Below are 26,468 nucleotides of genomic sequence, written 5' to 3' on the forward strand. Positions count from 1 at the left end.
TCTCATTCATTTATGTGTTTTCTATGGCTGCTTTTGCACTATGACAGCAGAGTTGAGTGGTTATGACAGAGACCAAATGGCCCACAAAGCCTGAAATATTTACTGTCTGGCCCTTTATAGAAAAAGTTTGCCAACCCCTGGTCTAGCATCATCCTCTGTTCACTGCTGAATTCTGATACCCTTTTCTTGTAGGTGTCTCAGCTCAACTCACCAGTACACGACTACGGAGAAATACATCAGTTGGCACCCCATTCTGGATGGCCCCTGAGGTAAGCAGGAACATCTAGTTCTTTGCACTTTTGAGTGCCTTGGTACTATGCCTTTTTATGGGCAAGTCATATGCTGTCCCCAATTTTCAGGGAGGATAAAATCTTTTATCTTCATTGAACTATGAGAGTTCTAATTTGTGAGTGATCCTGATGATACTTAATCTAAGAAAAGCAAAACTGAGTCACAGCTAGCCCATGGGGTGAAATTAAAAAAATGTATTCCCTTCAGAAGATGCAGCCCTCTCCAAGGGTCATGACTGACAAGTTCATTCAGCCTTTGTATAAATTAGAAAAAGTCAATTTCGCTGGATAGGGGTAGCCCCTGAGATATATGGACCTGGTGAAGAGCCAGGTTTCAGCTCCAACTGTCATACAGAACTATATGCAATGGTCTTGGTTGTTTTTTGTTACCGTGTACACAGCAACTTCTCTTGTGTACTTTGTTGGCTCTCTATAGTAAAACATGGGATTTGGTCCTAATTTAGTTCTGGCATCATCACAGGACTCTCTGGGAAATGATGCATGTTGAAATTTGAAGAACCTTCTGGCCAGATAAGGCATGCCCTGAAACACCAGTGCAGTTTTGCTTGTCAGGTCAGCATTTAATTACACAGTATGCTGACCTTTGCTTGAGAACAGCTCTCTGGGATTAAGCAAATGAGTTCTTTTTATAAGAAGACTCAGGTCACTTGCTTAGATGTCTTTCCATCTCTAGTCTGTCAGCATGGAAGTCTTTCCTCTGTGTGACTGCCAAAGTGGTCTCTTAACAGAGTAACTGGTTCATACCAATCTCTGCTCAGATTTCTTCAGTGACTCCCCATCGGCTATGGCCCTCTCTTTCTTACTTGGGAAATAGATCCCATTTAAAGAAAAAGAAAAACCCTACAGATTCTAGTGTTTACTAAAATCTTAAAAGTGTTTTTAAAACAGGTTTTAAAAAACATAAAACTAGATATAAACTCCTTGTCAATCACATTTGTAGAACTATAAAACTAGAAAAGAAAAACATGTATTACGTTATTAAGTATGAAATGTCTGATTTCCTTAAGTACTAAGTTTGATAGTTGATATCTCTGACATTTCACTTTGATACTTCTTGTCTTATTTTTATTGTGAAGGTACATCCTTATTCTTTTAAATGCACAGTTTGGCTTGTGTTTATCTTTCAAAATTTTTTAGAGGAATTTTTGTGAAACCATGGATAAATAAAAAATTTGAGTTATTTACGTATGAAGTCCACTGTGGAACCAATGCAGTGCAGACAGCTCAAAATATCAACCAAGTATTTGGGAAGGATGTGGCTAACGAATGCACAGTACATTGATGGTTTGAGAAGTAGCATTCTGATGATTTTAATATTGAAAATGAGCCATATGGGCGACCTGAGACCCAGGTGGATAATGATGAGCTAAAGCTGTAGTGGAAGTGAATCCATCTCAACCTATGCATGAATTATCAGCAAAGTTTGACATTACTATTCCAACAATATTAGACCATTTAAGACAAATCAGCAAGGTAAAGAAGCTGGATAGATGAATACTGCATTAATTAAATGAACGTCAGAAGAGAAATTGTCTTGAAGCTTGCCTTTGTTTGCTATCACTACATAAAGGTGAACAATTTCTACATCATATTGTTACAAGTGTTGAAAAATGGATTCTTTTTGACAATTGCAAGCATTTGGCACAATGGATGGATAAAGATGAAGTGCCCACAGTCCAAAATTGAATATTCATTAAAAAAAGCTAATGGTATCTGTTTGGTGGTTCAGTGCTGGTATTATCCACTACAGCTTCATGAAATCTGGTCAATTGATGACAGAAGATGACTACTGCAGCCAATTAGATGAAGTGATGAGGACATTTGTGATTAAGCAGCTGAGACAGGTCAATCCTCTTGCAAGACAATGCTCGACCACATGTCACACAAACAATGTTGCTCAGTCTATAGAGGCTGGATATAGAAACTCTCTGTCATCCACCATATTCACTAGACCTTGCACCAACTGACTACCACTTCTTCCAGGCTTTAGAGCACTTCTTGCCAGGAAAAATTATTCAGTTATCAACAAGCTATGGAAAACGCCTTTTGTGATTTCATCACCAATCGCTTTGCAGGCTTCTTCGCTGCTGGCATAAACAAGCTACCTTTAAGATGGCAAAACTGTGTCAATAGTTTAAGTGCATAATTTTTTTTTCTATTTTCTTTTTATATAATATTCTTCTACAGATTCTAGGTGCATAATTTGATTAATTGTACTGCCCCTTGTTTGAGATATAATGAACTATACTTTGATTCAAAATCAGAAATTTCATATGTAATGACCTAATATTATGAAAAAACTATTAGAAAGCCAGGAAAATTCAAGTAAGCAGCTTTAATTTAATGAGACAAATGATACTGTTTTGTAGATCTCAGTTGTCCTTTGCAATGTGATTATGTTTCAGAGCACAGTAGCATGGATTATTTTGAGTCTGGCATAACTATTACCATGTACCCTGTGGTGAATCAGCTCTATGGCTTTACTCTGTTTCAGCTAGTGTGATCTCTTTGTTCAAACAGCATTTCCTCCAAGTGTTACATCTCTATTGGCTTGGTGCTAACTTAATAGCAAACATAATGTGGATGCTGAAATTGTGTGTCAAATGGTCATCTGGATAATCTGGAAAATGTTTTTTACTCCTCCTTCCCCCATTATTATTTTTATAATTATTAATATAATTATCATTAAAACAAAACCAAAGACAAAGTTTTCATAGAGACTTTGTGAACTCCACTTTAAGAAACACTGAAAGATAAAGTCCAAACTCCTTTGGATTGTGAATAAAGCCCTTCATATTCCAGTCCCTATCTATCTATCCAGCCTCATTTCACATTATTTTCCCCCAGTTTATTTGTTTTTAATGCTCCAACAGTAGTGAACAACAGGTAACTCTCCAAATCCCTACAGATATGTCATTCCTTTAAACCCCTGGTGTACTGTTATAGCATCCGGAATAGCCCTTGGAGGTCTGGAAAATTCCTTCTTTATCCTCAAGTCTCAAATGCTAGCTCTCCTAGGAAATCTTCCCTAATCCCTTGCTGACATTGAGGTTGCTATTCCTAAATTTCCACTGCAGCCTTACAGCCTTCAGTAGCACACTTCACCTCTGCATTGTCATTGCTGGTAGGCAGGTATCCCAACTAGATTCTAAGCTCTGGCAGGGACTTGGGATGCCCAGCTCTTAATATAGTGTTTAATACAAAATAGGTGATCAAAAAATATCTGTTCGATGAATGATTATGTTGGTAAAAAAAGCCGAAGGGTTATGATGATTTTGGAGAGTAATTTGATGAGGGCTTTACAACTATCGGTATTAGCAAATTTCTCTGTAGATTTTGATCAATCTGTTCTGAAAGGAAAGTGTAACTGAGGTCACTCAGCTCATATTTGGGTTGTCATAACATGGAAAAAGATGTTCTTGTTCTAAAACATAGCAAACTATTTATTAGGAGGTGTTTCTGACTTTCCAACTTCAGATGGGTTGAATAAACTGTGTGGAGTGTTTCTATAGAGGACAGTTTAGTGGTTTATGATGATCACCTATTGCCCAGATTTCCTGGAACTGGTTCTGCTCTCAGCAGGGTAAAGCCAGCACTGCATTCTGCCTGTTGCCATGGGTAAATTGAGGAGTAGGCAGTTTAAAACGTGGAGACCTTGACAGCACCTTTCAGGAGCAAGTGTCTGATTGCTCAGTACAGAATTCTCAAAGGACATGTGCTCATGTCTAATATGCTCCAGGACCCAGGCTGCAGTTCTTAGGACTCAGGCTGGCACCATCCTCATACTTTTATTTTCCAAATGGAGAATTACTTTTTCCAACAAAGCCTCTTTTTGCTTCATAATCCTCCATAGGAATGTCCAGAAGAACAACTTTCATTTGTCAGTTCAAGTGAACAAACATTTATACTGTCCACTGTGAGCAATGCTTTGGGGTCAAGAGCAGTCCTTAAAAGTGTAATCAGTTATGGTTCAAATTAACACTGTCTTCATATGGCCTACATAGAATATTAATCTTAACATGCTTTCACTTCTTTTTATATGAATAAGTGGTATTTAGATTAAATATGGCAACATTACATGCAACACCAATGCCAGTAGAATAAAACCATTGCAGATGAATTGTGCTTTTATTTTTTAATGCAAAGGCAAGATCCTTGATCCTATTTTATTTTTGAGAAATTGAACCAAATTATTCTTTTCTTATTTTTATTTCCATTTTTATTTCACAAGCTTGAGTAACTGTAATATTTAATTCAAATAGTCTATACTATGAACTAGGTAGCTAATGGAATGTGACCATACCACAGTCAAATGTTGATGAGCAGTCAAGACACACAGTTCACTGGGGCAGCTCAAAGCTGCAGCATGAATTGACTATCATATTGTCAACCCTCTCTATTCATTTCCTCTCACTGCCTCATTTGGGCACTACTAAAGTTGAAAAATATTGGTAGAGTAGTATCAACTCAGCAATGTAGGAGAAGAATTCTGTGGGGTATCCTTAGTATGTTAGTACCTAGAAACAATACTACTGGGGAGAAAATTGCCTGGCATAGTGAAAGGTTAATCTAAAAGTCAAGGTTGGTACAATTTTTTTCTTTTTTAGTGATGGGGGGGGCGGCTCACTATGTTGTCCAGGCTGGTCTCAAACTCCTGGGCTCAAGTAATCCTCTTGCCTTAGCCTCCTGAGTTGCTGGGACTCCAGGCACATGCCACGACATCTGGCTTACGATCAGTACAATTTTTTATAAACTACACTGCATGTGGGTAGCATACTGTGACTATAGGAACGATTATCTTAGAGGGAAAGAAAAAAATTCAACATAGAAACTATGTATCCTGAGCAAAACAATTTAAACAATAGAAAATTAAGTTTCTCATATAATAAGAGCAGAAGTAGGTGATTCCAGAGCTTGTTGATTCAGCAACTTAATAAAGTCATCAAAAACCCAGGTTCTTAAATCTCTCTGCCTATGAATACTGCCAGCATGGCTTCATTGTTCAGGAACTGACTTGGGGTGGTTATGACAGCATTGCCTGTAAATATGTGAGGGAAAGTAGTGGTCACAGCATTCCAGCAGTCACTGGTGAAAGAGCCCATGGTGCAAACAGAATCTTCCCTTTATAACCATGTGGCTGTTCTCACAGCCAACCAAGAAGTTGAAGTGTGTTCCCTTCCTATCTTGGGGTTGAAGACTTGTCCAGCCCTATAATTATTTTGTAGGTTTGCTATAATCAAGTAGTACAAACTGGGTGGCTTACAACAGCAGAGATATATTATCCCACAGTTCTGGGGGCTAGAAATCTAAGACCAAGATGTCAGCTGGGTCATGCTTCCTCTGAAGTCTCTAAGGGAGGATCCTGCCTTGTCTCTTCCTCGCTACCGGAGGTTTGCTGACAATCCTCAGTGTTCCTTGACTTGTAGCTGCATAATTCCAGTCTCTGTCTTGGTAGTCCTATGGTGTTTTCCCTGTGTATCTCTGTCATCACATGACCATCTTCTTATAAGGATACCGGTCACATTGGATTAGGGGCCCAGCCTACTCCAGTATGACCTCATCTTAACTAATTATATCTGCAATGACCATGTTTCCAAATAGGTTCACATTCTGAGGTCTGGGGGTTAGGATTTTAACATATCTTTTTTTGGAGGACATAATTCAACTCATTACAACCTCCCAAATACTCAGCACCCTTCCTTTGTAGTAAATCATTTAAGCTCCCAAGATAATCAGCCAACTATTTGGAACCTGCAGAGCTGCATGTTAAGGATCCTGGCTTACTTAGAGGGTTCAGCTTTGCCTGTCTACATAAATATATACACATACACACACGTACTCACAGCCTCAGGTGTTTGAGGCAAACATGGCTCTTTTTGGAGGTACCAAGCATACCAAATTGCCTTCCCACATGGGTCCCCAACACCTTCAGACTTTTGTTCTATTCTGCTTATTCTTTGGCCACGTATTTTTTTACTATTATTATTATTATTATTATTACTGTTATCATCTCCTGAAATGTTTGGCCATGTCATAGTCATTTTCCTCAACCTTCTGTTTACCTGATTAAGCCTCTGGTCTCCTGGCCTGTGACTTTAGCCTGTATCTTAGGCACTTTCTGTAGTCTTCCTATTAGCCATGTTTATTGTCTCTTTTCTCCTCCACCGTCTCTTGACAGCCAATTTCTTATAATAAATCATGTGAATAATTTGCATAGAATATTCACAAATATACCTACCTGTGAGGATGCCAGTCAGGCGTCATTACATTTATGTTATAGATAAGGAATCTTACACTCTGCCAGGCCAAGTGCCCATGAGCACAGAGGGGGTAGGTAGATAACGGTGTCTGGAATCCATATTTTGTGATGCACTGAACTAAGGGATTTCCAGTACAGCCCATGACTACTGTCAGTATTGCTCAACCAATATTTGTATCACACAGGTGCCAGGTAATTTTCTATGGCAAAAAGGGGTACAAGCCTAATTTATGTTTATTAATGGTGATGGCAGGGGGTTAGAGACAGTTGATACTTACACTACCTTTCCCCCCATTACACATAGGGAAAAATTAAACTGATTGTTTGTAAATGACTGAAATCCAAGAAAAAGAATCAATGATGTCATTATTATTTTCATTGAGGGCATCAGTAAACTGTGTTAAAATGATGCCATGTAGTTAGCTGATGTGCACTGGTGTGGCCATGCTAGTTATTAGAATATTAAATTATTTTCATTCTGGTTGGTAAATGGCTGCTGTCCAGAGCCCCTTGAGTGCCCTTCAGTCATGAGAGGTTCCTTGTTTCTTTCCTAAGACACCCCTGACTTCCTAATGATCCAGCAACTATGGGGGGAAAGATGTGTCTGACAAGGAGGGAGCCTCCAGGGCCAGCTCCAGCTGATCTACCTTCTAATGGCCAGGGCCACATGCCAACTGATCGTCAGACATTTTGAACATTGTGCTTGCTAAGCAAGTGTATAGTGGGAAGGAAACTTTCACTTACTGACAAGTGACTAATATACCAGGAATTACATAAGGGGCTTTTAAAAAATATTATTTTAGGCCGGGCACTGTGGCTCATGCCTGTAACCCTAGCACTCTGGGAGGCCAAGGTGGGTGGATTGCTCGAGGTCAGGAGTTCGAAACCAGCCTGAGCAAGAGCGAGATCCCGTCTCTACTATAAAATAGAAAGAAATTAATTGACCAACTAATATATATAGAAAAAATTAGCCGGGCATGGTGGCACATGCCTGTAGTCCCAGCTACTCGGGAGGCTGAGGCAGGAGGATCGCTTGAGCCCAGGAGTTTGAGGTTGCCGTGAACTAGGCTGATGCCACGGCACTCACTCTAGCCTGGACAACAAAGCGAGATTCTGTCTCAAAATATATATATTTTGAGATAATATATGTATATATATAATTTTATTTCATTCTCATAACCGCTTTCAGTAGTAGATATTATTTCCCCCATTTTACCACCAAGGAAAGTGAGGCTTAAAGAGCTGTAGGAGGTACCATGCTCAATTTACGTACCTAGTAAGTGTTGAAGCAGCTGGACTTTTCAGAGAGCATAGGAAGACAAGTCCCATTTTACAGATGAAGAAACCAAGACAGGGAGAGAATACTTGTGTTCTTTCACTTTACAATGTATTTATATGGGGTACTCAGTGTAGAAAATGTGTACCAGCTGAGACAACTCATACAACAAAGATAAGCACAGATATGGTGAAATTGGAGTCTGAGACACATCATTTTAAAAGATGATGTATGTGAAAGCCCTATCATCTATAATTGACACTGGACTTTGCAATCCTACCAATACAAGAAGGAGCCCATGTATTAAGAATCCAGTGTCCTCAGCATCTTCCTAAAACAGCTAAAGGTCTGTTTCTGAATTGGAAAACAGACTTGTGGATAAAATAAACATTTGCTTCTTTTTAGAAATTTTTTTCCCTTTTTACTTCCATCTGCTCGTTGTTGCAAACAAGAGCTAATCAGCTGAGCAGAGAAACAGATGTGCTGTGAGGGCTCCAAAAATGGGTCTCTTTCTGCCTGGCAAAGGGTCGTTGATGGGACCGTTGCCATAACAACCAGCTTACAACAATGCAGAAATATCACAGGCTTTTTGCAATCACTCTTGTCTTCATTAATTATGCGGTTCCTAGCTAAATCATACAATAATGCTATTTCCTTTGGCACTGCTGGGCCTAAAGATGACAGATGAGATATTTTGTGTTGAAGAGCTGAGAAAACCATAAAACACTACAGAGCTGAAATATTATTATTGTCATTGTTACCATTTTGTTCCTTAAGCTCTAGCTAATGGGTTTGGTTCCCAAATAAGAGTTAGTATTTATTGAGTACTTATCATATGCCAGGCCTTACGTACTTTATATATATTAACTCATTTATAATTCTCACAGTAATGCCAAAAAGTCAGAACTAGTACTAGTCCAATGATTTAGATAGAGTAGATAAGTCACAGAAAGTAACCATTCTTGTCCTTAGAAAATTTATTAGGTAATGCCACTTGAATTTGAACCCAGATATTTGGCTCCGAATTCCTCACTCTTAACCACTATATTACAACAAACTATTTGTGACCACCAGTGTACAAGATATGAATCTTGGGTTTTTAAAAATTTTTCAATTATGTTGGATAAAAATTATCCTTCCTAATATGTTAAGGAAAACATAATGTTTCGAAATGACATTAGAAGCCAATGTAATTAATGACCAAAAGGAAGAGTCTGGAAAAGTAAGGTAAAGTTGTTCAGGGTTGAATTAGGAGATTTGAACTTTAGTCTTAGCTCTGCCACTCATTTTCTAAAAAATGTTTGTGGTTCCGTTAGTTTAATATGGGTTCAATTTGGGTAAAAAAAGCACAGATTTTGGAGTCAGATCTAAGAATAAATCACAGATACTTGTTTACCCACTTAACCACTTACCTCATGAAAATTGCTATATATTTCTGAGTAAAATGGGGAGAAGTTAAAAGAGGTAACTGCCTCAAAAGTCAGAATGAAATAATGTACTAAAAGCATTTGGGGCAGTACCTGGCATAGTAAGTGCTTTAAAACTTGGTGGTATATATTGCACCTACCTCTACTTCTGCCTAGCCTGTTCTCTCCTGTAAAAAGAAGATTGGTTTAGGTAGTTGCTGCCTCCAAGCCTTTCTATTTTACAGAGAACTTTTGCAGTTTTTAGGGGGAAGGGCCTCTTCCAACTCTCATATTCCGTGGCTCTGGTGTTCCATGAACAACGAAGGTGGGATCTCACCAAGCTCTTAATAGGGGTGAACTGATGAGGACGACGTGGTCTCTAGGGTCTGTTTTACCTGGCTGTCTTTTAAAAGACTGGTGATTCTTGGGACCCTAACTACCAGTCTTATCACTGTGAGGAATGCAGGATTTGGGAGCTCAGGAGAGTCAAGTGAGAGGTTTAGAAATTTAGCTCAATGGATGGAAGACCTGCATGCTTTCCCTAGAAACATTTATCTCTGAGGTTCTATAGCCTTTTGCTGCTCCCTGGTTTCCCCCAGGTGTTGTGTATTAGCCTCAAAGAAACAGATTCTTTCCCTTCTTGTTCTGGGGCTGACCCTGCATACATCTGCAGAGTGGTTCTGCCTTTTAAGGCCCTGAGGCATGACCCAGGGCTCAGGGGGCTGGTGGGCGAAGGGCCCAAGGCAAGGGTAAAATGACTGGGTGTATCACCAGCTTTTCACTCAGCTCCAGTAATAGCTCCCTCCCAGCTGGAGCTCTGTGGGGAGGTTGAGTCATATGTCATGCATCAGTGTGGAGGTGGGGGGCTGGCCCTGGAGGCGGTGGAGACATGCCATCACTCTCCTTCTGGTGGGTCTAAGTATAGGACTTCATTTGAGGGCTTCAGGTCACAGATGTGCAGAAGCACATGAGGCCCAGAGCAGAGGCCTCACATCCCCTCCACTCAGTGATAATCAAGAAATATCAAAGGAACAGCCCCCAGGAACATTTGGAACTTTTCAGGCTGTCCCTACCCCTTTCTGGGGAGGTGAGAAGGGTTAAGGCATCTGCTGTTTCTCCTTCTTCATCCACCAAAGGGGAAGAACTGATTCTGTTACTGCAGAGCAGAAGCTTTTGCTGAAGGAATGTCAGAGTCGACCTTGGCTCTTCCTGAGCTCTGAATCTCAAATTATCTGGTGACTGACCTCCTGTCAATGCCTCTGTGGCCTTGTCCAGAGTACAGAGGCTCAGCCCATGAAAGGGAATTAACCCCAAGTCAAATGGGAGGTGGGTAGTCAACATTAGGAATAGGACCCCGGAGGAACCTTGAGTAGGATGAAGCAGGAGCAAGTGGAGGTGGGTAGACTAGTATTTATCATGGCATAGTATGTCCCAGATATTTTCCATACTTTTTTTAGTTTTACAAAGTTAAACAGAATCACAGAAACATATGACATTCCAAAGGACATCCTGATTTGCATGGTGCTATCAAGAGACTACTTGCAGAGAAAGGGTTATGCCCAAGTGGGAACCTTTAGATACTCTGTTCAATTGGCTTTCCTTCCTATTTTTCAGATGCATCACAGAGGAGAAAAACATTCTTTTTTTTTTTTTTTCCCTCACTGGTTTCTTATTGTGAGCTCATGCTTCAATTCTATTACCTTCTAGCTGTGTGACCTTGGGCAGGTCTCTTAACCTTTCTGAATCTATTTCCTGGCCTGGGGTAATAATACCTGCACTAACAAGCTGTAAACTGGACTGAATTGTGAAGCTCCTCTTCACTCTGTGCTTACCTGTGCTCTGTGGAAGTAGAGCAGTAACTGGCAAAGGAAAGGGGCAACAAGGAGGGGAACATGAGGAGACAGGGAAGTGAGATGCAGCAAGAACTCCGTCTGCTGAATGCTTAGATGATGTGTTTATGCACTCATAGTGTGAAGTTACTATGGCTGAGGTTTACTGTATACAGAATCTGTTTGGCAGCGGCTCAGCATTCTCCATGTTGTAAGGATTCCCAGGAGATGCCTCACTCAGGTGGGTAGTGAGGAACCATGGAGTTTGTTCTTGTTTTGGCCATGAACCAGCTGTGTGACTTCAGACAAGTCAACTAACTCCCTACTAGGGACCTCAGTTTTCTCTTTTGTAAAATAAGGGGGTTGAATGAGTGAATCTCAAAGTCCTTTCAGTGTCCAACTCCATGTGAGGCAGCTGCTGGAGCAAGGAAGGACAGTGGGATTGCACTGGACCTCCAAGCAAATGTGTTCCTGCAGGAGCCTCTTGAGACACACAACATTTGGGCTAGTTTACCTTTTGTAGGGGATTTCCGGAGATATTGGTCCTGAGCATGAGGAGGGGACTGACCACACAAATAAGAATAACTGACATCTATCCAGGGCTTTGGTGGAATTTAAGAGTAAAACTCAATGTTGTATGCTGGCCTCAAATCCAAAACTAGTTCCCCTCCACCCTCCACTAGGCATGGAGGGAAGTTGGTTGTTGTGCAAGTGTGCTCTGTGTGTTTTTATTTTTTTATTTTTTTTTGAGACAGAGTCTCACTTTGTTGCCCAGGCTAGAGTGAGTGCCATGGCATCAGCCTAGCTCATAGCAACCTCAAACTCCTGAGCTCAAGCAATCCTGCTGCCTCAGCCTCCTGAGGAGCTGGGACTACAGGCATACGCTACCATGCCCGACTAATTTTTTCTATATATATTAGTTGGCCAATTAATTTCTTTCTATTTATAGTAGAGATGGGGTCTTGCTCTTGCTCAGGCTGGTTTCGAACTCCTGACCTCGAGCAATCCGCCCGCCTCGGCCTCCCAGAGTGCTAGGATTATAGGCGTGAGCCACCGCACCTGGCCTGCTCTGTGTGTTTTAAATTTGCACCTGGTTTTATTTCTCTAAAGGCTGAATATTACAATCCTGGCAGAAGATACCTGTAGAACATTACATTTTAATTAGAGACCTTTCTGAAGTTTCTACGAACAGTCTAATTTAAATTATTTCTGGCAGTTTCTCACTATACAAAATATAGATTCAATTATAGCCTTAGTTTGAGTTTTATAATATGAAAGACCCCTCCCCTAAATACATCAATTTCAGTTCATCTAGTCCTTATCTCCTTTAAGGACTTAAAGGAGTCCATTAAAAAACCCCTTAAATCTCAAATATATCCTCCCTTGAAATTATATTTAATCCTAGGGAAGAGACTTCATTTGTTTATTCTAAATCTCAACTTGTAATACTTTAAATGTTTGCAAAACCATTGAAAGATATTTGCCACTGGAATATTTATACTGTAACAGCAATTTCTGATTCCTGTGAAGTTCTATTTTAGAAATTTTTACAATCAATAACATTTACCAATTATGCTGCATGAATTGTATAAGCAAAATTAAGAATCCTGTTTGCCTTTCTACCTCTCAGCCCATCTTATTTGCCAGTCTATTGCCTGCATTTTTGGGCTCAAGGTTAGCCAAGGATTAATAGCTTTAGATCTATTTGCCTTGCCTCTTATTTAGTTGAATTTAGCTCTTGAGATAACAGCGTTTCGCCGGTGTACTCGAGTGAAATTTTAATCTTGACCTTTGGTTATAATTTTGGATTGCATGATCAATTCTAGTAAGACAAGAAATCAGAACATAGAAGACAAAAATTACATTTTTAGTGACATTTTAAAATATTAGTGGAAAAATAAAATAGTCTGAATAGTATCTATTGTTTTTTAAGTCTGATAAATTATTTTTATGAAAGCAACACATTATAATATTATTTGCTTGAAAGAATTAAGATCGCATTATTGGAAGATATTTTGGCTCAGAAGCTCTTTCAGATATAATTTGATAAATTGTTCAAGTTAAATATCTTGTTGGAGAAATCTAGGTTTTCTGAATCCAGGAGCTCATATGCTGACTGTTGTTATTCCCTTTATATTCAGTCTAATTAATATAAATACTCTTTTAAGATGAGGAGATCTCTCAGGTCCTTATATAGCCCAAATGTTTCTGCAAGAGGCAGAGGGTGAATCCTACTTGTATCCTGGGAGCCTTATCAATAAGCCATACTCTTGGTCCAGACTGAAATGAAACTATTAATATAATCCTGCGGTGTTTCTTGGATCATGGTGGCCTGAGAAAGTGAAAGTACTACCTAAACCTTGTGTTTGCAATAGGAAGGGATATAGTTGGGAAGTGAATTTCTTTCATTTTTCTTGTATTAATCCCATGGGGACCTAGTTTTATAACAAGACATCACCTTTAACTTGACTACTTGTTGATAAAGAATCCCAACAGTCAACAAATACCTGGGAAGAAGGAACCACACCTTTGACAGTTAAGGCAAACTTTTGAATCTTTAAAAACACTTTCAAGACACAAAACAAAAAAACTTGCTCATTTTTAGTATAGAAATAATTCATGCTTCCTATAAACATTTTGGAAAAGGCAAGTAAAATATTATGTATGCATACATCAATGTCCCAGTGGTATCTACTATGAATGTTTCAGTACCATAGAACAAGCTGAATAACTAGCATTTTCATAAGCAGTAGTTCAGATGAAGCCCATAAAAAGGGGGCAAGGTGGAGGGAGATTAAATATTTTGCCAAAATCATCCAGTCAGGGGATGACAAAAGCAAAATAAAGCTGTTAGGATGGGTATATACATACATAATGAGTGTGATGCACACCGTTTGGGGGATGGACACGCTTGAAGCTGTGGCTTGAGGGGGAAGGGCAAGGGCAATATATGTAACCTTAACATTTGTACCCCCATAATATGCTGAAATAAAAAAATAAAATAAAAAATGTCAAGCTTTGTGATTTTCTGGTATCAGCCAGATGTGTAAGTCTCTCTACAACCCAAAAGCTGCAGACAGTTGGCATTTGTCTGCCATTTTCTGGTTGGTAGCTGAGGAAAGGGGCAGCTATTTTCAACAGAACTCAGCTGACCATGCCCAAGGTTGGATGAGGGGATAAATAAATATGTGTCCAAGTAGTTGTGCTATCAAGTTGTGGGTTTGGTTTTACCTCCTAAACTCCTGGAGGAGAGAAGAGGAGGTGCTGCCTTTGTAGGGCAGGAGGGAGTGACTAGGGATGGATTTAAGAAGTCTGGAAATGTGGAACTTGTTAGTCTAAGGAAGGCTAAAGAGAACTGCCCCAACAATCAAAGAAATCTAACAGCTGCCTTTTCTCCCAAGACCAGTTGAGCTAAAACATTAGTGAAAATTTGTTTCTTATTCTTAATCCTCCCTCCCGCCCCCGAAAGAAAAGTTTTTGGCAGCCAAAGAGATAATAACCAACATTTGGGAGGCTGAAGCCCACTGTTCGGTAAAATAGCTGTTGGCATTGGGCACTAAGGCTGCCAGAGCATGAATATTGCTAGTAATCCTGACATTAGTGTTTTTCCTCTTCCTAAAATAAACAGCACTGTAGTCTAAGTGTACCAGAAAAGCCATAAGTTCGCATTTCAAGGTAGGAATGTGGACATGCTCCATTAACCAACATCCAAACAATTGCTCTGTTGCTGAAGCTCATCTTCCTGAACGTAGGTATTATCATAGCAACTGGCATATTTTCACAGATCTTAAGACCTTCTATAAAATATTGGCAATAAAATCCCCTCAAGGTTCCAGCCATCCTGTTCACACCCCAGAATAATTTACTGTTCACTCTACCTAATTCTCATGGGAATGTTAGCAATACTATCCCAACATCGCTTATTTGGAAATAGTGAAGTCATAGAATATTAGAGGTAGAAAGGATAGTATAGGTCATTCATTCCTACCTTGCCATTTTGTAGATCAAGAGAGGTATTGATAGTGTAAGTGATTTGTTTATACCTGGTTAAGGGTAGCACTCAGACCCAATTTGAACTTGTTATATTGCCTAGCAAGCTGACTTCTCCTTCTGATTTTCCTATTTTTGTAAATCATTCTTCTGGTCACCCAGGATCAAAATGTCAGTCTTCTTTGATGTCTCCTTCTCCTTACCCTTCCATTTTAAATCACTCTCTAAGTCCTGCAAGTCTTCCCTTGAACTCTCTCTCACATCTAGTTTATCCTCCCCATTCCATGGCCACTATCATCATTTATACTCCTATGATTGAAGGCAAGACTCTAAAGGAGAAAGTAAAGGAGAGTATGCACTTGGGCATGTGTACTCTTTGAGGTGGTAAAAGTGAGGTGAAGGAGTGTGAGAGGGTGAGGTGTTTGGGGTCCTGGGCCTGTGTCAAAAACCATCTCAACCCATTTTTCTCCCCCCTTATGACCTACAGAATCTGGAAAACCCAATCTCAAAGCAGTGCACCTACTTGCCATTGCCACTCTCCTTTCTTAATAGAGCATCATAACAACTGATTCAGAGAGTTCTTTGTGAGGTTACCTTTTCCTGGGGGCAAGAGAACCAAAGATCATTTGACCATCCGAGCATCCTTAACTCAGCTTTATTTTACCTAGGGACAAGGAGAATGCTGAGCTAAGGAGAATGATTTTACTTTTTTCTTCTACAGAAACAGTTAACAGACTTTGGTATTATGTTGATAGGGGATCCAATTACAGGATGCATTGACCTCAGTTGGGATGCATTCTCTTTAGAGTGCTTCTTCAAATCCCATCACACGTGTAACCCACATAAAGGGCTGTTTGCTCCTGTTAAGGAGCAATCCTGAAAGAGAGGCCCTCTGGGAAGATGGAGTTTAGGTGACAAAACCTCAAAAATCTTGGTTAGTTTAGTTAAAATCTGAGTGCAGAAGCTGATAATTTTAACTGAATATAATCTTTATTATATATAGCACTTATCATATGACAATGATTTGTTTATTTATTCTTCCCACTGCCTGGGTTCAAATTCTGGCCCTGACAATTACTAGCTGTATGATGCTGGGTAAGCTGTTTAAACCACTTCTGTACGGCACTTACCGACCACAAAACCTTGCCCACAGCCGGCACTCATAGTCCGCACGATAGTTTGTGCTGTGCATTGACGACGAATCGTTTTGCTCTTGTGTGATGAGGAAAGCTTTAAATCACTGAAAGCTTGTTTTACTTTACAGGCAGCTTTACTTGTAATGTAAATCCGAATAGGTAACATATACATATATGTTTTTATTATGTTATTTTTTAAATGTTCACAATTTTATTTTGATAAATGAAAAATTAGAAAAGTCATATCACAGCTGTCGGCTAAAGTTGCTGTGAGCATTCATCTGTGGCTATCAACTATATTGGCGCTCGTACTGAAGTGGTTAACTGTGCTATCCTCAATTTCCACATCTATAAAAAGTGATAATAGCACCTACTTCACAGAATTATTATGAAGATTAATTTCAGTGTATATTTGACTTTCTCTCACCAGGGCCCACTACCATGCCTGGCTCAATAATGGATATTCAGTAATTATTTGTGAGTTATTTTACTAGCATAATTTTCTATAAACTTCCTTGGAAGGCTGAGCTTAAATAATTTCTTTGTTATGTGATGAATTAACTTTTGGGAAGAGAAGAATTTGGCCAAGAGAGGCTTTTCTATTAATTGGAATGGGCTGAAGATACCATCTGTTTGTAAAGAGAAATTGAAACCAGACTAAAAGTTTTGAATATTTTATGACAACACCTGAGAAACGTTAGGATATCTCCATTCCCACATTTGGATGTGTTCTTGGAATTGCCTTCTGTGTCCCATCCAAGATAGCTAGAAGTTGATTTGAATTTCTCCCTGGAAGTTGGAGACTATGGGTACTAGATACTTTTTATTTTCTTGCTTAGCCAGCAGTGATCTCCCTCTAATATCCTAAGCATTTGGAGCCCCATATCCTTTATTAGACACATTAGTACACACTGTCTGAGGACATTTGTAGTTGTCATGGTTTGTCATTTAATTATAATATGTTCACTTTATCTGATCAATTGGTCATAGCTCCTGTGGGGGAAGCATAGAGTCTTATTTCTCTTTCCTTCACAGGGCCCAGCACAGCATCACGAATAAGAATGGTGAACTACTTGGTGATTGATAGGTCTAAAATTATGTTTGCCCCACACTTTTGAAAATGTCATTTCTGAAAGGGAAGGTATTGAATAGCCTTCTCTAGAGATCTTTAAAAATAGTGTAGCTTCTCACCTGATTGAGGTGAGGAAAGTGAGGTCTTTGAGGGCAATGAAATGGCCTCTGGTTCTGACATTGGAATTATTTGAACTTCAGTTTGAATGCATGTTTGAAAATAACATGTTAAAAGTGAGACAGGATATTCTATGACAGGATATTCTATTCAGAGTATAGGAGTGGACCAGGCCAGGGATGTGGGTTTATGGAAAATGTTCTCCAGTTCAGAAACCAGAGGAGAAGGGGAGAGGGCAATTATGGGAGTAAGAGCGCAAGGTCTAGGGCAGGGGTCCTCAGACTTTTTAAACAGGGGGCTAGTTCACTGTCCCTCAGACTGTTGGAGGGCCGGACTATAGTTTAAAAAAATTATGAACAAATTCTTATGCACACTGCACATATCTTATTTTGAAGTAAAAAAACAAACGGGCAAAAACATCTGCATGTGGCCCGCGGGCCGTAGTTTGAGGATGCCTGGTTTAGGGTAAGGTGGTTGGCACACTTTACCAGGCCCTGCAAGACTGAGTTTGGAAGAGAGCAGGTGTACTAGTTTCTATCACTTCCATCAATACCATAAATTTAGTGGCTTAAAACAACATGTTTCTTATTGCCTTAGTCTATTTTGTGCTGCTGTCACAGACTACCTGAGACGGGGTAATTTATAAAGATCAAATATTTATTCTCTCACAGTTCTAGAGACTGGGAAGTCTAAGGTCAAGAGCTGGCATCTGGTGTGGACCTCCTTATCGTGTCCTCATGTGGCAGAAGAAAGCAAAACCTACTCCTGCAAGCCCTTTTTATAGTGGGTGGAACCCTTATGTCCTATACACCTCCCAAAAGGCCCCACCTCCCAACACTGTTGCATTGGGGATTACGTTTCCAATACATAAATTTTGGAGGACACTTTCAGATCATAGCAGTTATCTTATGATTCTCTAAATCAGAAATCCAGTGTGACTCTTGCCAGGATAAAATCAACCTCTCCATTTGGAAGTCTCCCAGGCATCTGAGACTTCCTCAGTCCTAAATGGAGATCCAGCTTTTCACCCCACGCTTACTTCTGCTAATGTCTTTCCTATCTCAGTAAATACCAATTTACAATTCTGGCAGTTGCTCAGGTCAAAAACTTTGAGATGTTCTCAACTTCTTTTTTTTATAAGCCCCATTCAGCAAATCCAGTTGGCTCAACCTTCAAAATTATATCTAGGATCTGATTATTGCCCACCATCTCTTATCTGGATTCCTGCAGTAGCATTTTTAACTGGTTTTGTTTTTTCTACTCATGTCCCTTTTCAGTCTATCCTCAGCACAGTAGCCAGGGTGATCTTGCTAAAACAAGCCAGATCTGCCCCTCCTCTGCTCACTAGTCAGTTGTCCCATCTTATTCAGAGCAAAAGCTAAAGACATTATGATGACCTAGAAAGGCAGCCCTGTCACTCTGGTTTCTGTGTGTTCACCATCAGTGCTGCTTGTTTGCTTCATAGGTATTTGGATCACCAGACATCAAAGTTTTCCACCTGCCCATAGCCATGGGTCATCCAGGCAGGCAGATTTCAGGTCAAACAGGGGTACCTCGTCCTTCCACCCCTTACTTCTGCCATCCCCACTGTGATAATAATCAGGGTCTGAGTGTAGAGACTTTTCCTGCCTGACTCAAAAAGTTAATAGAAACAGATTTCTCTATAGGGTCCCATGCTCCCCAGTGCAACAAGCCTAGGGTCATTTTCTGGTTCTGCTGCTCTTGTACCCAGTCAAGCCAATAGTTGGAGTGGCAGCTGCTGCTATAATGCAAACCAGTTGTTGGGGTTTGAGGAGGGGGCAGATGTTTTGGAAAAAGGGAATGGGGATTGGGGTGGTTCCTATTTTATGTTAACCACATCAGTCTTCCAACATCTTTCCATTCAATTTGTGACACTCCTGGGGATTTTGTGCAATAGGCAAGCATCTTTGAGAACAACTGTTTTTTGTTCCTGAATTCAGTAGCTGGTGATGAGGTGAAGGATGTCGACAAAGGCTTTCCTTAAAGGATGGCAGAGTGGGGACAGTGTGTTATTTACCCTGTGCTTCCCCTCACACTGTTTTTGGTACTTAGAAATTTCAATGCATGTTTTTTGAACTGAACTAGCACGTTTTTAAAAGTTAATGAACGTATCAGTTGAAAAATTAGTCACACATAAATAAGGCCTAGAATTCATGCATCTTATTATTACTGGAATTTAATATCACTGTGGCCAAGGGAACTGAGAAGGGAGCTAAGGTTGGTCAAGGGTTTTTTTAGAATATCTGAGGTGAGTGGGATTGATGTGTTCTGCTTTTGTCTAATAGGTCATTGCTTGTGAGCAGCAGTATGACTCTTCCTATGATGCTCGCTGTGACGTCTGGTCCTTGGGAATCACAGCTATTGAACTGGGAGATGGAGATCCTCCCCTCTTTGACATGCATCCTGTGAAAACACTCTTTAAGATTCCAAGGTAGGCCACAAGATGGCGCTCTTGACTCATCAGTTCTTTGTGAAAGGGCTAATAAATAGTTCATAAGCAATTTCTCTCCAAACCTGACAAAGCCTGTTTGTAAAATATATTTCCTTTGAAAAAAACAAGGGGTGGGGGAATGGAGACAGGATGTTCCTGAAAGATAACATGCCCCAAGGAATAATAGGACCATGTTGGAGCAATTGCATAGATTCAGCTTTCTGTTTTTTATTCATTTTTTTGTACTTTGCATGATAAGATGACACATGCAATTTTGGATTAAGTAATCTATCTAAATACTGGTATTTTCTTATAATTATATACTTTCTCTAGTATTCAGGAAAATATTGGGGTCAAAAAATATGTGTATCATACTACTCTTTCCACTCAAACCAGCACTGAAATGTATCAGAAAAATGTTGTATCAGTGATGTTTCTTACTTTCCATCTCAATGGGAATTTTGCTGAAAGAAAGAAATCTGGAAGGTACTTAAATGCAAGTATACGAGTATTTTCCACTCTATAGATTCATTAGGGGGTTTGTACAAGAGGTTTGGTTGGTTGTCTTTCATTGAAATCGGGCTGATATATGGCCAGCTCAAGGTTCTTGTTACGGAATAAGAAGCTATCTGGGGACTCCTTCCTGGCCTGGGTGTAGATTGATAGATAATTTGTACCTTCCAAATGTCTCTTTCACAGGAAAGCTCTGGGGCAGGCTGGGAGCCATTTAACTGCTTTAACAATACAAGTGTTGACCTTTCCTTATCTGCACAATCACACAGCTATCACAGCCTTTAAAAATTTCTCATGATTGCAATTTGCATTTCTGATTAGGTCTATTTATATGCAGATGAGGCTCTCTGGTGTTCATCATCATAATGTTATCATTTTTTATACCTAATCCAGATGTGAACAACCACCAACCACTATTCCAAAAATGGTTCTCACCCAAGTCAGGGTTAATCTTTCTGCCTTTTCCAAAATATAAAAATAGGTCATGGTGATTAGAGGAGCAGATGAAGCTCCTGTTTTTTTAAATTAATAGTCTAGTGAGTGTTCAAAAGGATATACGGATGCAGGAACCCAAAGCAGCATTGTGTACAGTAACATGTCAGAAAATGAGAAATGGTATCTAGAATGTTTTGTGCATGTGCTTTGATTTTTTTACAAATGGGTTTCCCCTCACCATTTATTTATTGTGGCAGCATAATTTCCCAAATATCAAGATTAAGATGTGGCTTCTGATTAGCAAGGTATGTGTACTTTTGGTAAGAGATCATCTAGCTGGGTATATTTTTCTTTTCTCTTTTTAGTATGCATTTGTGTATAGATCAACTGTTCAAAAATTTCATAAGGTATTAAATGTGAGACAGCTGAGGAGTGTGTGCTTAAATAGACCCTTCATCTCCAATGACTCTATTTAGCTTGCTTTTGTGCCCAGCCAAGCCTCTGATCTCTAACAATCTCTATGCTCTCACTCCACTCACTTGTGTCTCAGGACAGAGCGGATGCCCCCAAACAGTGCAATTGCTAGAAAAGGATCCTTATCCTAACTTAGAGGCTTTGTTTCTCTCCTCTTAGTGTAACTTCCTGCCCTTTTACTGTCTCTTGGTTCCTTTGTAAGTGGTGAATGAGATCTAAGTAGGGAACGTCAACATTACGGCTCAGCAGATTCCCAGTGTGATTATGTGTGCTCCTGTGTGCTGAACACTTGCCATTGTCACAGCCATAACAGCTGACTTGACACTCCTGGACAGCAACGAGAGAGACATTTTAAAAAAATCTTAGTGTATTGGCACGTATTAAACAGCTTTTCTCTTCCTGAAACCAGGGAAAATATATTGGCTTTGTATTCACCAGTTATTTACTTAAAAATTATCCTGTCAATTAGAATTGCACAGTTCTCTTTGAATGGTTGTTGATTGACCAAGTGTATGTGTGTGCACATGCATATGTGTGTGAATGTGCATGTGTGTGTATGCTATCTTAATTTTAAATGCTAAAAATGTTTACTTTCCTCAGAAAAGCTCTGTGATGAAGAGTGGAAAAATTTACTTATTAAGTATTTACATATTTTTAAAAGGCACTTCAATTATTTACCTGTGTGTTTCAGGGGGATCCATTTCACTTTCTCTTCCCTTCCCCCTCCAGTGGAGAAAAGCAAATGACAAATAATGATGAAAATCCTTTGAATCCATTTGGCTTCAGAATTATTATTATTTTTTTTTATTTGAATGAGAATATTTTTAGTTTTCTGGAATTCTCTTCAATTAAACAAGAAAGTCCATTTCAGGGTACTCTGGGATCCAGAATACTGTGTGTGGCTTCTTCCTCTGGTTTTCCTCACTGGCCTCTTCCTTGCAGGGAAAGGTTGCAGCCCTGTTCTTACTGGAACTATACTGAGTAAACTAGCGAGTAAGGGAAGAAAAGAAAACCTTGACTGAGTCAGGGAAGAAGTGACTTTCACAATTTGTAAAGGACTTATGAGTTAATGAAGTGCTGGTTACTTGTGAGCCTCAGATATCAACAAAGCAGATAATTACGAAGGTTCCCTGGGCACTGTCAGGAAATATGAAGCCAGACCTGCCTGGATGTGGTTGATTTGCCTGCACACAGGTCGTCTTGCTCTTCCTTTTTCTGCCTTTACCCATCATCTCCTTTTTCTTGACCTTCACATTAGAAGATGACACACAGGGTAATCATGACCTATCTTTGAAATACTGCGTGACTCACAATCTTTCCTACATTGCAAACACAGAAATTATCTGCTGATTGGCAGAGCATCCACTGTTTACTGAATCTGTCAGCATGTGTCATCTCGTCTAATGCCTTTGCTCCAAAAAAGTCACCCTTCTCTGACTGTCACTGCTCTGTCTGCTGCTATTTTTCTCCAAGAGTTATAAGAGAGGAAAAGAACGAAAACCGTTTCTCTAAACATCAGTGGATTGAGCTCTCTCTCCTGACTCTTTCCTGAGGGTGCCTTTAAAATTCCAAAGGCTTAGAAGGATCTTATAGATGACCTGGAAATATTTTTCACTTTAAAGGAGATCTATTTCATAGATATAATTGCAAAAATCAATAGAATTAGGGGAAATATACAATTATGTTACTTTCTTGACAACCAGGTATCTTTCCTTACCTTAGAGTCTTTGGCTAATGACTCCTTCGACCTCCACGGACAGGAGTGAGGAAGGCAGTGGGGACAAGTGTGGGTGTGTTTACTGGACAAGCACTGAGAGCTGTGTTGCCTGCTCATTTATTTGGGGCCAGGTAACAGCTGACTCTGTCCAGTATCTCATTGCATATTGAGTACTTCCACTTTATTCCTTGTGGGAAAATGCAGAATGTTTGTAAGATTCCCAGCAGAAATGCCCTTGGCAGGAAGTAGATGGGACAGGCTGGCCTGAATATTCCAATCTCTGAAGCTGGTGATAATCCCTTCTTAAAGAGAACTTTCCCTGAAGTACAGTTCGAGAAAAGGAGAACTCGTGATAATCACCAATTTACATTTCAGCTTATTTCCCTCACTAAAATCTAGGTTGTTCCAAAGTCATCTGTACCTAAATGTATAAGTTGCCGGGGGCTGCCACAACAATTCACCATAAACTTGGTGGCTTAAAACAACAGAAACTTATTCTCTCACAGTTCTGGAGGCCAGAAGTTCAAAATCAACAAGTCAGCAGGGCCACGTTCCCTTCAAAGGCTCTAGGAAAGAATCCTTCCTCGCCTCTGGCAGCTTCACATGGCTCCTGGCTTTCCTTGGCTTGTGGCAGCATGACACCAATCTCTGGTTACATCTTCACATGGCCATCTTCCCTTTGTCTCTGGGTCTTTTCTGTCTCTTATAAGGACATTGGATTTAGGGCCCATCCTAATCCAGTGTGATCTCATCTTGAGATCCTTGCCTTGATTATATCTGTAAAAATTCTTATTCCAAATAAGGTCACATTCTCAGGTTTTGAGTAGAGGTATCTTTTGGGGGCCACAATGCAACCTATTGCACCAGCCAGCTTTTGTGTTTTCCAGATTCTCCAAGAAACTGATTGGGGGGCAAAATACAAGATAATTAGCTAAATGCTGATGGAAAAGATAATAATGGCTAAGATTTATCAAGTGCTATGTGCACTTGTATAGTGCTCTATGTTTCACAAGTATAAATGCATTTAATCCCATAACAACTCTGTGAAGTAGGTACTATCACAACCCCTTTTTTCCAGATGAGGAAACTAGAAAACCAGGGAGATTAAGCAGCTTGCCCATCGTCATGAAACATGAGGAGGAAAAATGATTCGAATTTAAGAAGTTTGACTCCAAAGCCCACTCGTTTGTTGCTACATTGAGAAGTTAAATTTCATACTTAAATCATATTTATTTGTTGGTGAATTAAGTATTGAGCACTGAGGAGACTGGGGTATATAGAAATGACTAGAACATGGTCCCAGCCTTTAAGAAGCTTACAACCCAGACTCCTTACTCCTGCTTCCAGTTTTAAACTGACTTTGTCAACCTGAAATCTCTCCCTTCTCCAAATCCCCCTTCAAGCAACTGCCTTCTATTTCCTAATTTAAAACACTTAAGACAAGTGTTTAAACCAAAGAATTGTAGACTATATGTTATGTAAAAGCACAGATACTTTGAGATATCATTATTGGTACCCAGAAGTTTTTGTCCTGTCTCACCCTCCTTGTAAACCTGCATCTGCCATGGGTCAGGGCTATTTTTTGGTAGAACCAACAGCACCTGCTTGCTTTCCTCATATTTTTTCTCTTCCTTTCTATTTTTTTCAGTAGGAAAAGCTCAATGAGATGTGCTTGGTTATGGGGGAAATGGAAATTTGTTTCTGGCATCCTGAATTGAAACACATTTTCTCATGAAAACAGTATTTTAAATGGTTATTTAGGAAGAAGCAATATAATAGCTGAAGTTCTCTACGTTGGTGCATTATTAGATTTTTGTGGCTAAATAGAGTTTTATGGCCCCCTCTAAGGACTTAAACTCCCTCTAGAACTTTATGCTGATGGGAAAAAAAATGCTTTTCAAGTTCTAAACTACTAATTTACAAAAGTGCTTTAGAACACAATCCACTGGGAATTTGGGAATGCCTATGTCTTCTGCCCTAGGACACCTTTAACTTTGTTCATCCAAACTCAGGCTTAAGTTGGGTGCTTCAGTTGCAAAGATGAACATGACAGAGTTTCTACTCTCAAGGAGCACATACTTTCTCTGCCTTCTCATTTGTTGGTAAAGGTGAAATAGGCAGAATTTGGATAACAAAAAGGAGGAGAAATCAGACTGGGAATCTAGAGTCTGGATTCTCTTCAACTGCCTGGATGCTGTGTGTGGGTCGTGGGGAATGGAGGGGCATGTCACCACTTGAAACATTTGTGAGTCTGTTTGAAAGGTCTCCTTAGGGCAGGGGTCCTCAAACTTTTTAAACAGGGGGCCGGTTCACTGTCCCTCAGACCATTGGAGAGTGCGCGCTGTGGGCCTGGGACGAGAGGCTGCTAAGCAGGACAGGCAGCTGCGGCAAAAACACCCTGCTGTGGGTGGGATAAATGTCCTAGGCAGGTGGCATGTGGCCCTCAGGCTATAGTTTGAGGATGCCTGCCGTAGGGACTCAATGCCTACAATTGACTGTTGTCCTGAAATAGAATCCTTAGGCTGAATTTTCATCTTACATAGGCATTTGTTTTTTCAAGATAAAGATTCCTTTTGACTCTGACTTTCCTATTCACAAACCAGTTGTTCCTACATGAGAAGCAGCAGTCCCTGCCTGCTCTTCATCTGTGAGATGCAGAGGCAGCAGGGAGCCCTGAGTCACCAGTAATTGTCTTACTATTATAGAATTGTCACAAGACATTTTCCCTTAGGGCTGTGAAATATAAGGAAAAGAAATTAAAACTAAACTATTGTTGTTGAAGTGTAATGAGTGAGGGGTGGTGGGTGTTTAATGGCACAGTAAGGCTGGATTTGCCCCGGGGGAGTTTTGGTTTCTCTTAACCAACCTAGGTCACTTAGCTATTGGCCTTTTAAGCAATGAACCCTCACAATGCCAGCTTCACTCATAAAGCAAGAAGTGCTAGAAGAATTAGCATCATTTAGCATTTATTGAGTGCCTAATAGCAAAAAAAGTTTTGAAATACTCCAATAGAAAAACGATTATCTTTTATGAGTCTTTTCCTTTCTTTGGGGAGATTTCCAGTACCATTTTTAGTGGATTGCTGTCCACATTCCTCAGGATGTCTAGAGTGTGCTCTTCTCTTCTCCCTATGGGATATCTTTGGCTCAGGACTTGACACTTCATTTCCTTGGGAACCTAGTAAATGGAGGCAGCTGGCAGAAATGCCCCAGAAGGTTTTTACTCTGTGGAACATGTTTCCAAATTCTTTTAAAATTGAGTTGAGCAGCTGAGGCTGTTGGTTCCTGTGGAGGTACTGCTTGTTGCCCCCTGAGTCCTGGCAGGCAGGGAGTGTTCAGCTTTGCAAGGTTTCATTTGGGGATCAGGTGGCAAAGCAGAGGCCTACTTCAGGGACTGCTGGTTCCCATCTTGGCTAAGAAGACAAAGGCCAGAAATGCAAGGTGTTGACCTACAGTGCTACCTGTGCTTTATCTTCTCATTA

The 26,468-nt window shown here is 40.0% G+C and overlaps 1 protein-coding gene across 2 annotated transcripts in view; it reads left to right on the forward strand.

Moving 5' to 3' along the window:
• Window positions 1-26,468, forward strand: part of LOC142872353 (myosin-IIIb-like) — a 71,397-nt gene that overhangs the window by 30,579 nt on the left and 14,350 nt on the right. The window contains exons 6-7 of one of the 2 annotated variants that reach the window (XM_076005644.1): window positions 193-269; window positions 19,703-19,848. In XM_076005644.1, the coding sequence (XP_075861759.1) occupies window positions 193-269; window positions 19,703-19,848 (223 nt within the window). Of the gene's footprint in view, window positions 1-192; window positions 270-19,702; window positions 19,853-26,468 lie in introns of those variants that run through there. The other variant, XM_076005645.1, reaches the window with a different exon arrangement.

This window comes from Microcebus murinus, chromosome 8, assembly GCF_040939455.1.
Source record: "Microcebus murinus isolate Inina chromosome 8, M.murinus_Inina_mat1.0, whole genome shotgun sequence".
Classification (NCBI taxonomy): Eukaryota; Metazoa; Chordata; class Mammalia; order Primates; family Cheirogaleidae; genus Microcebus; species Microcebus murinus.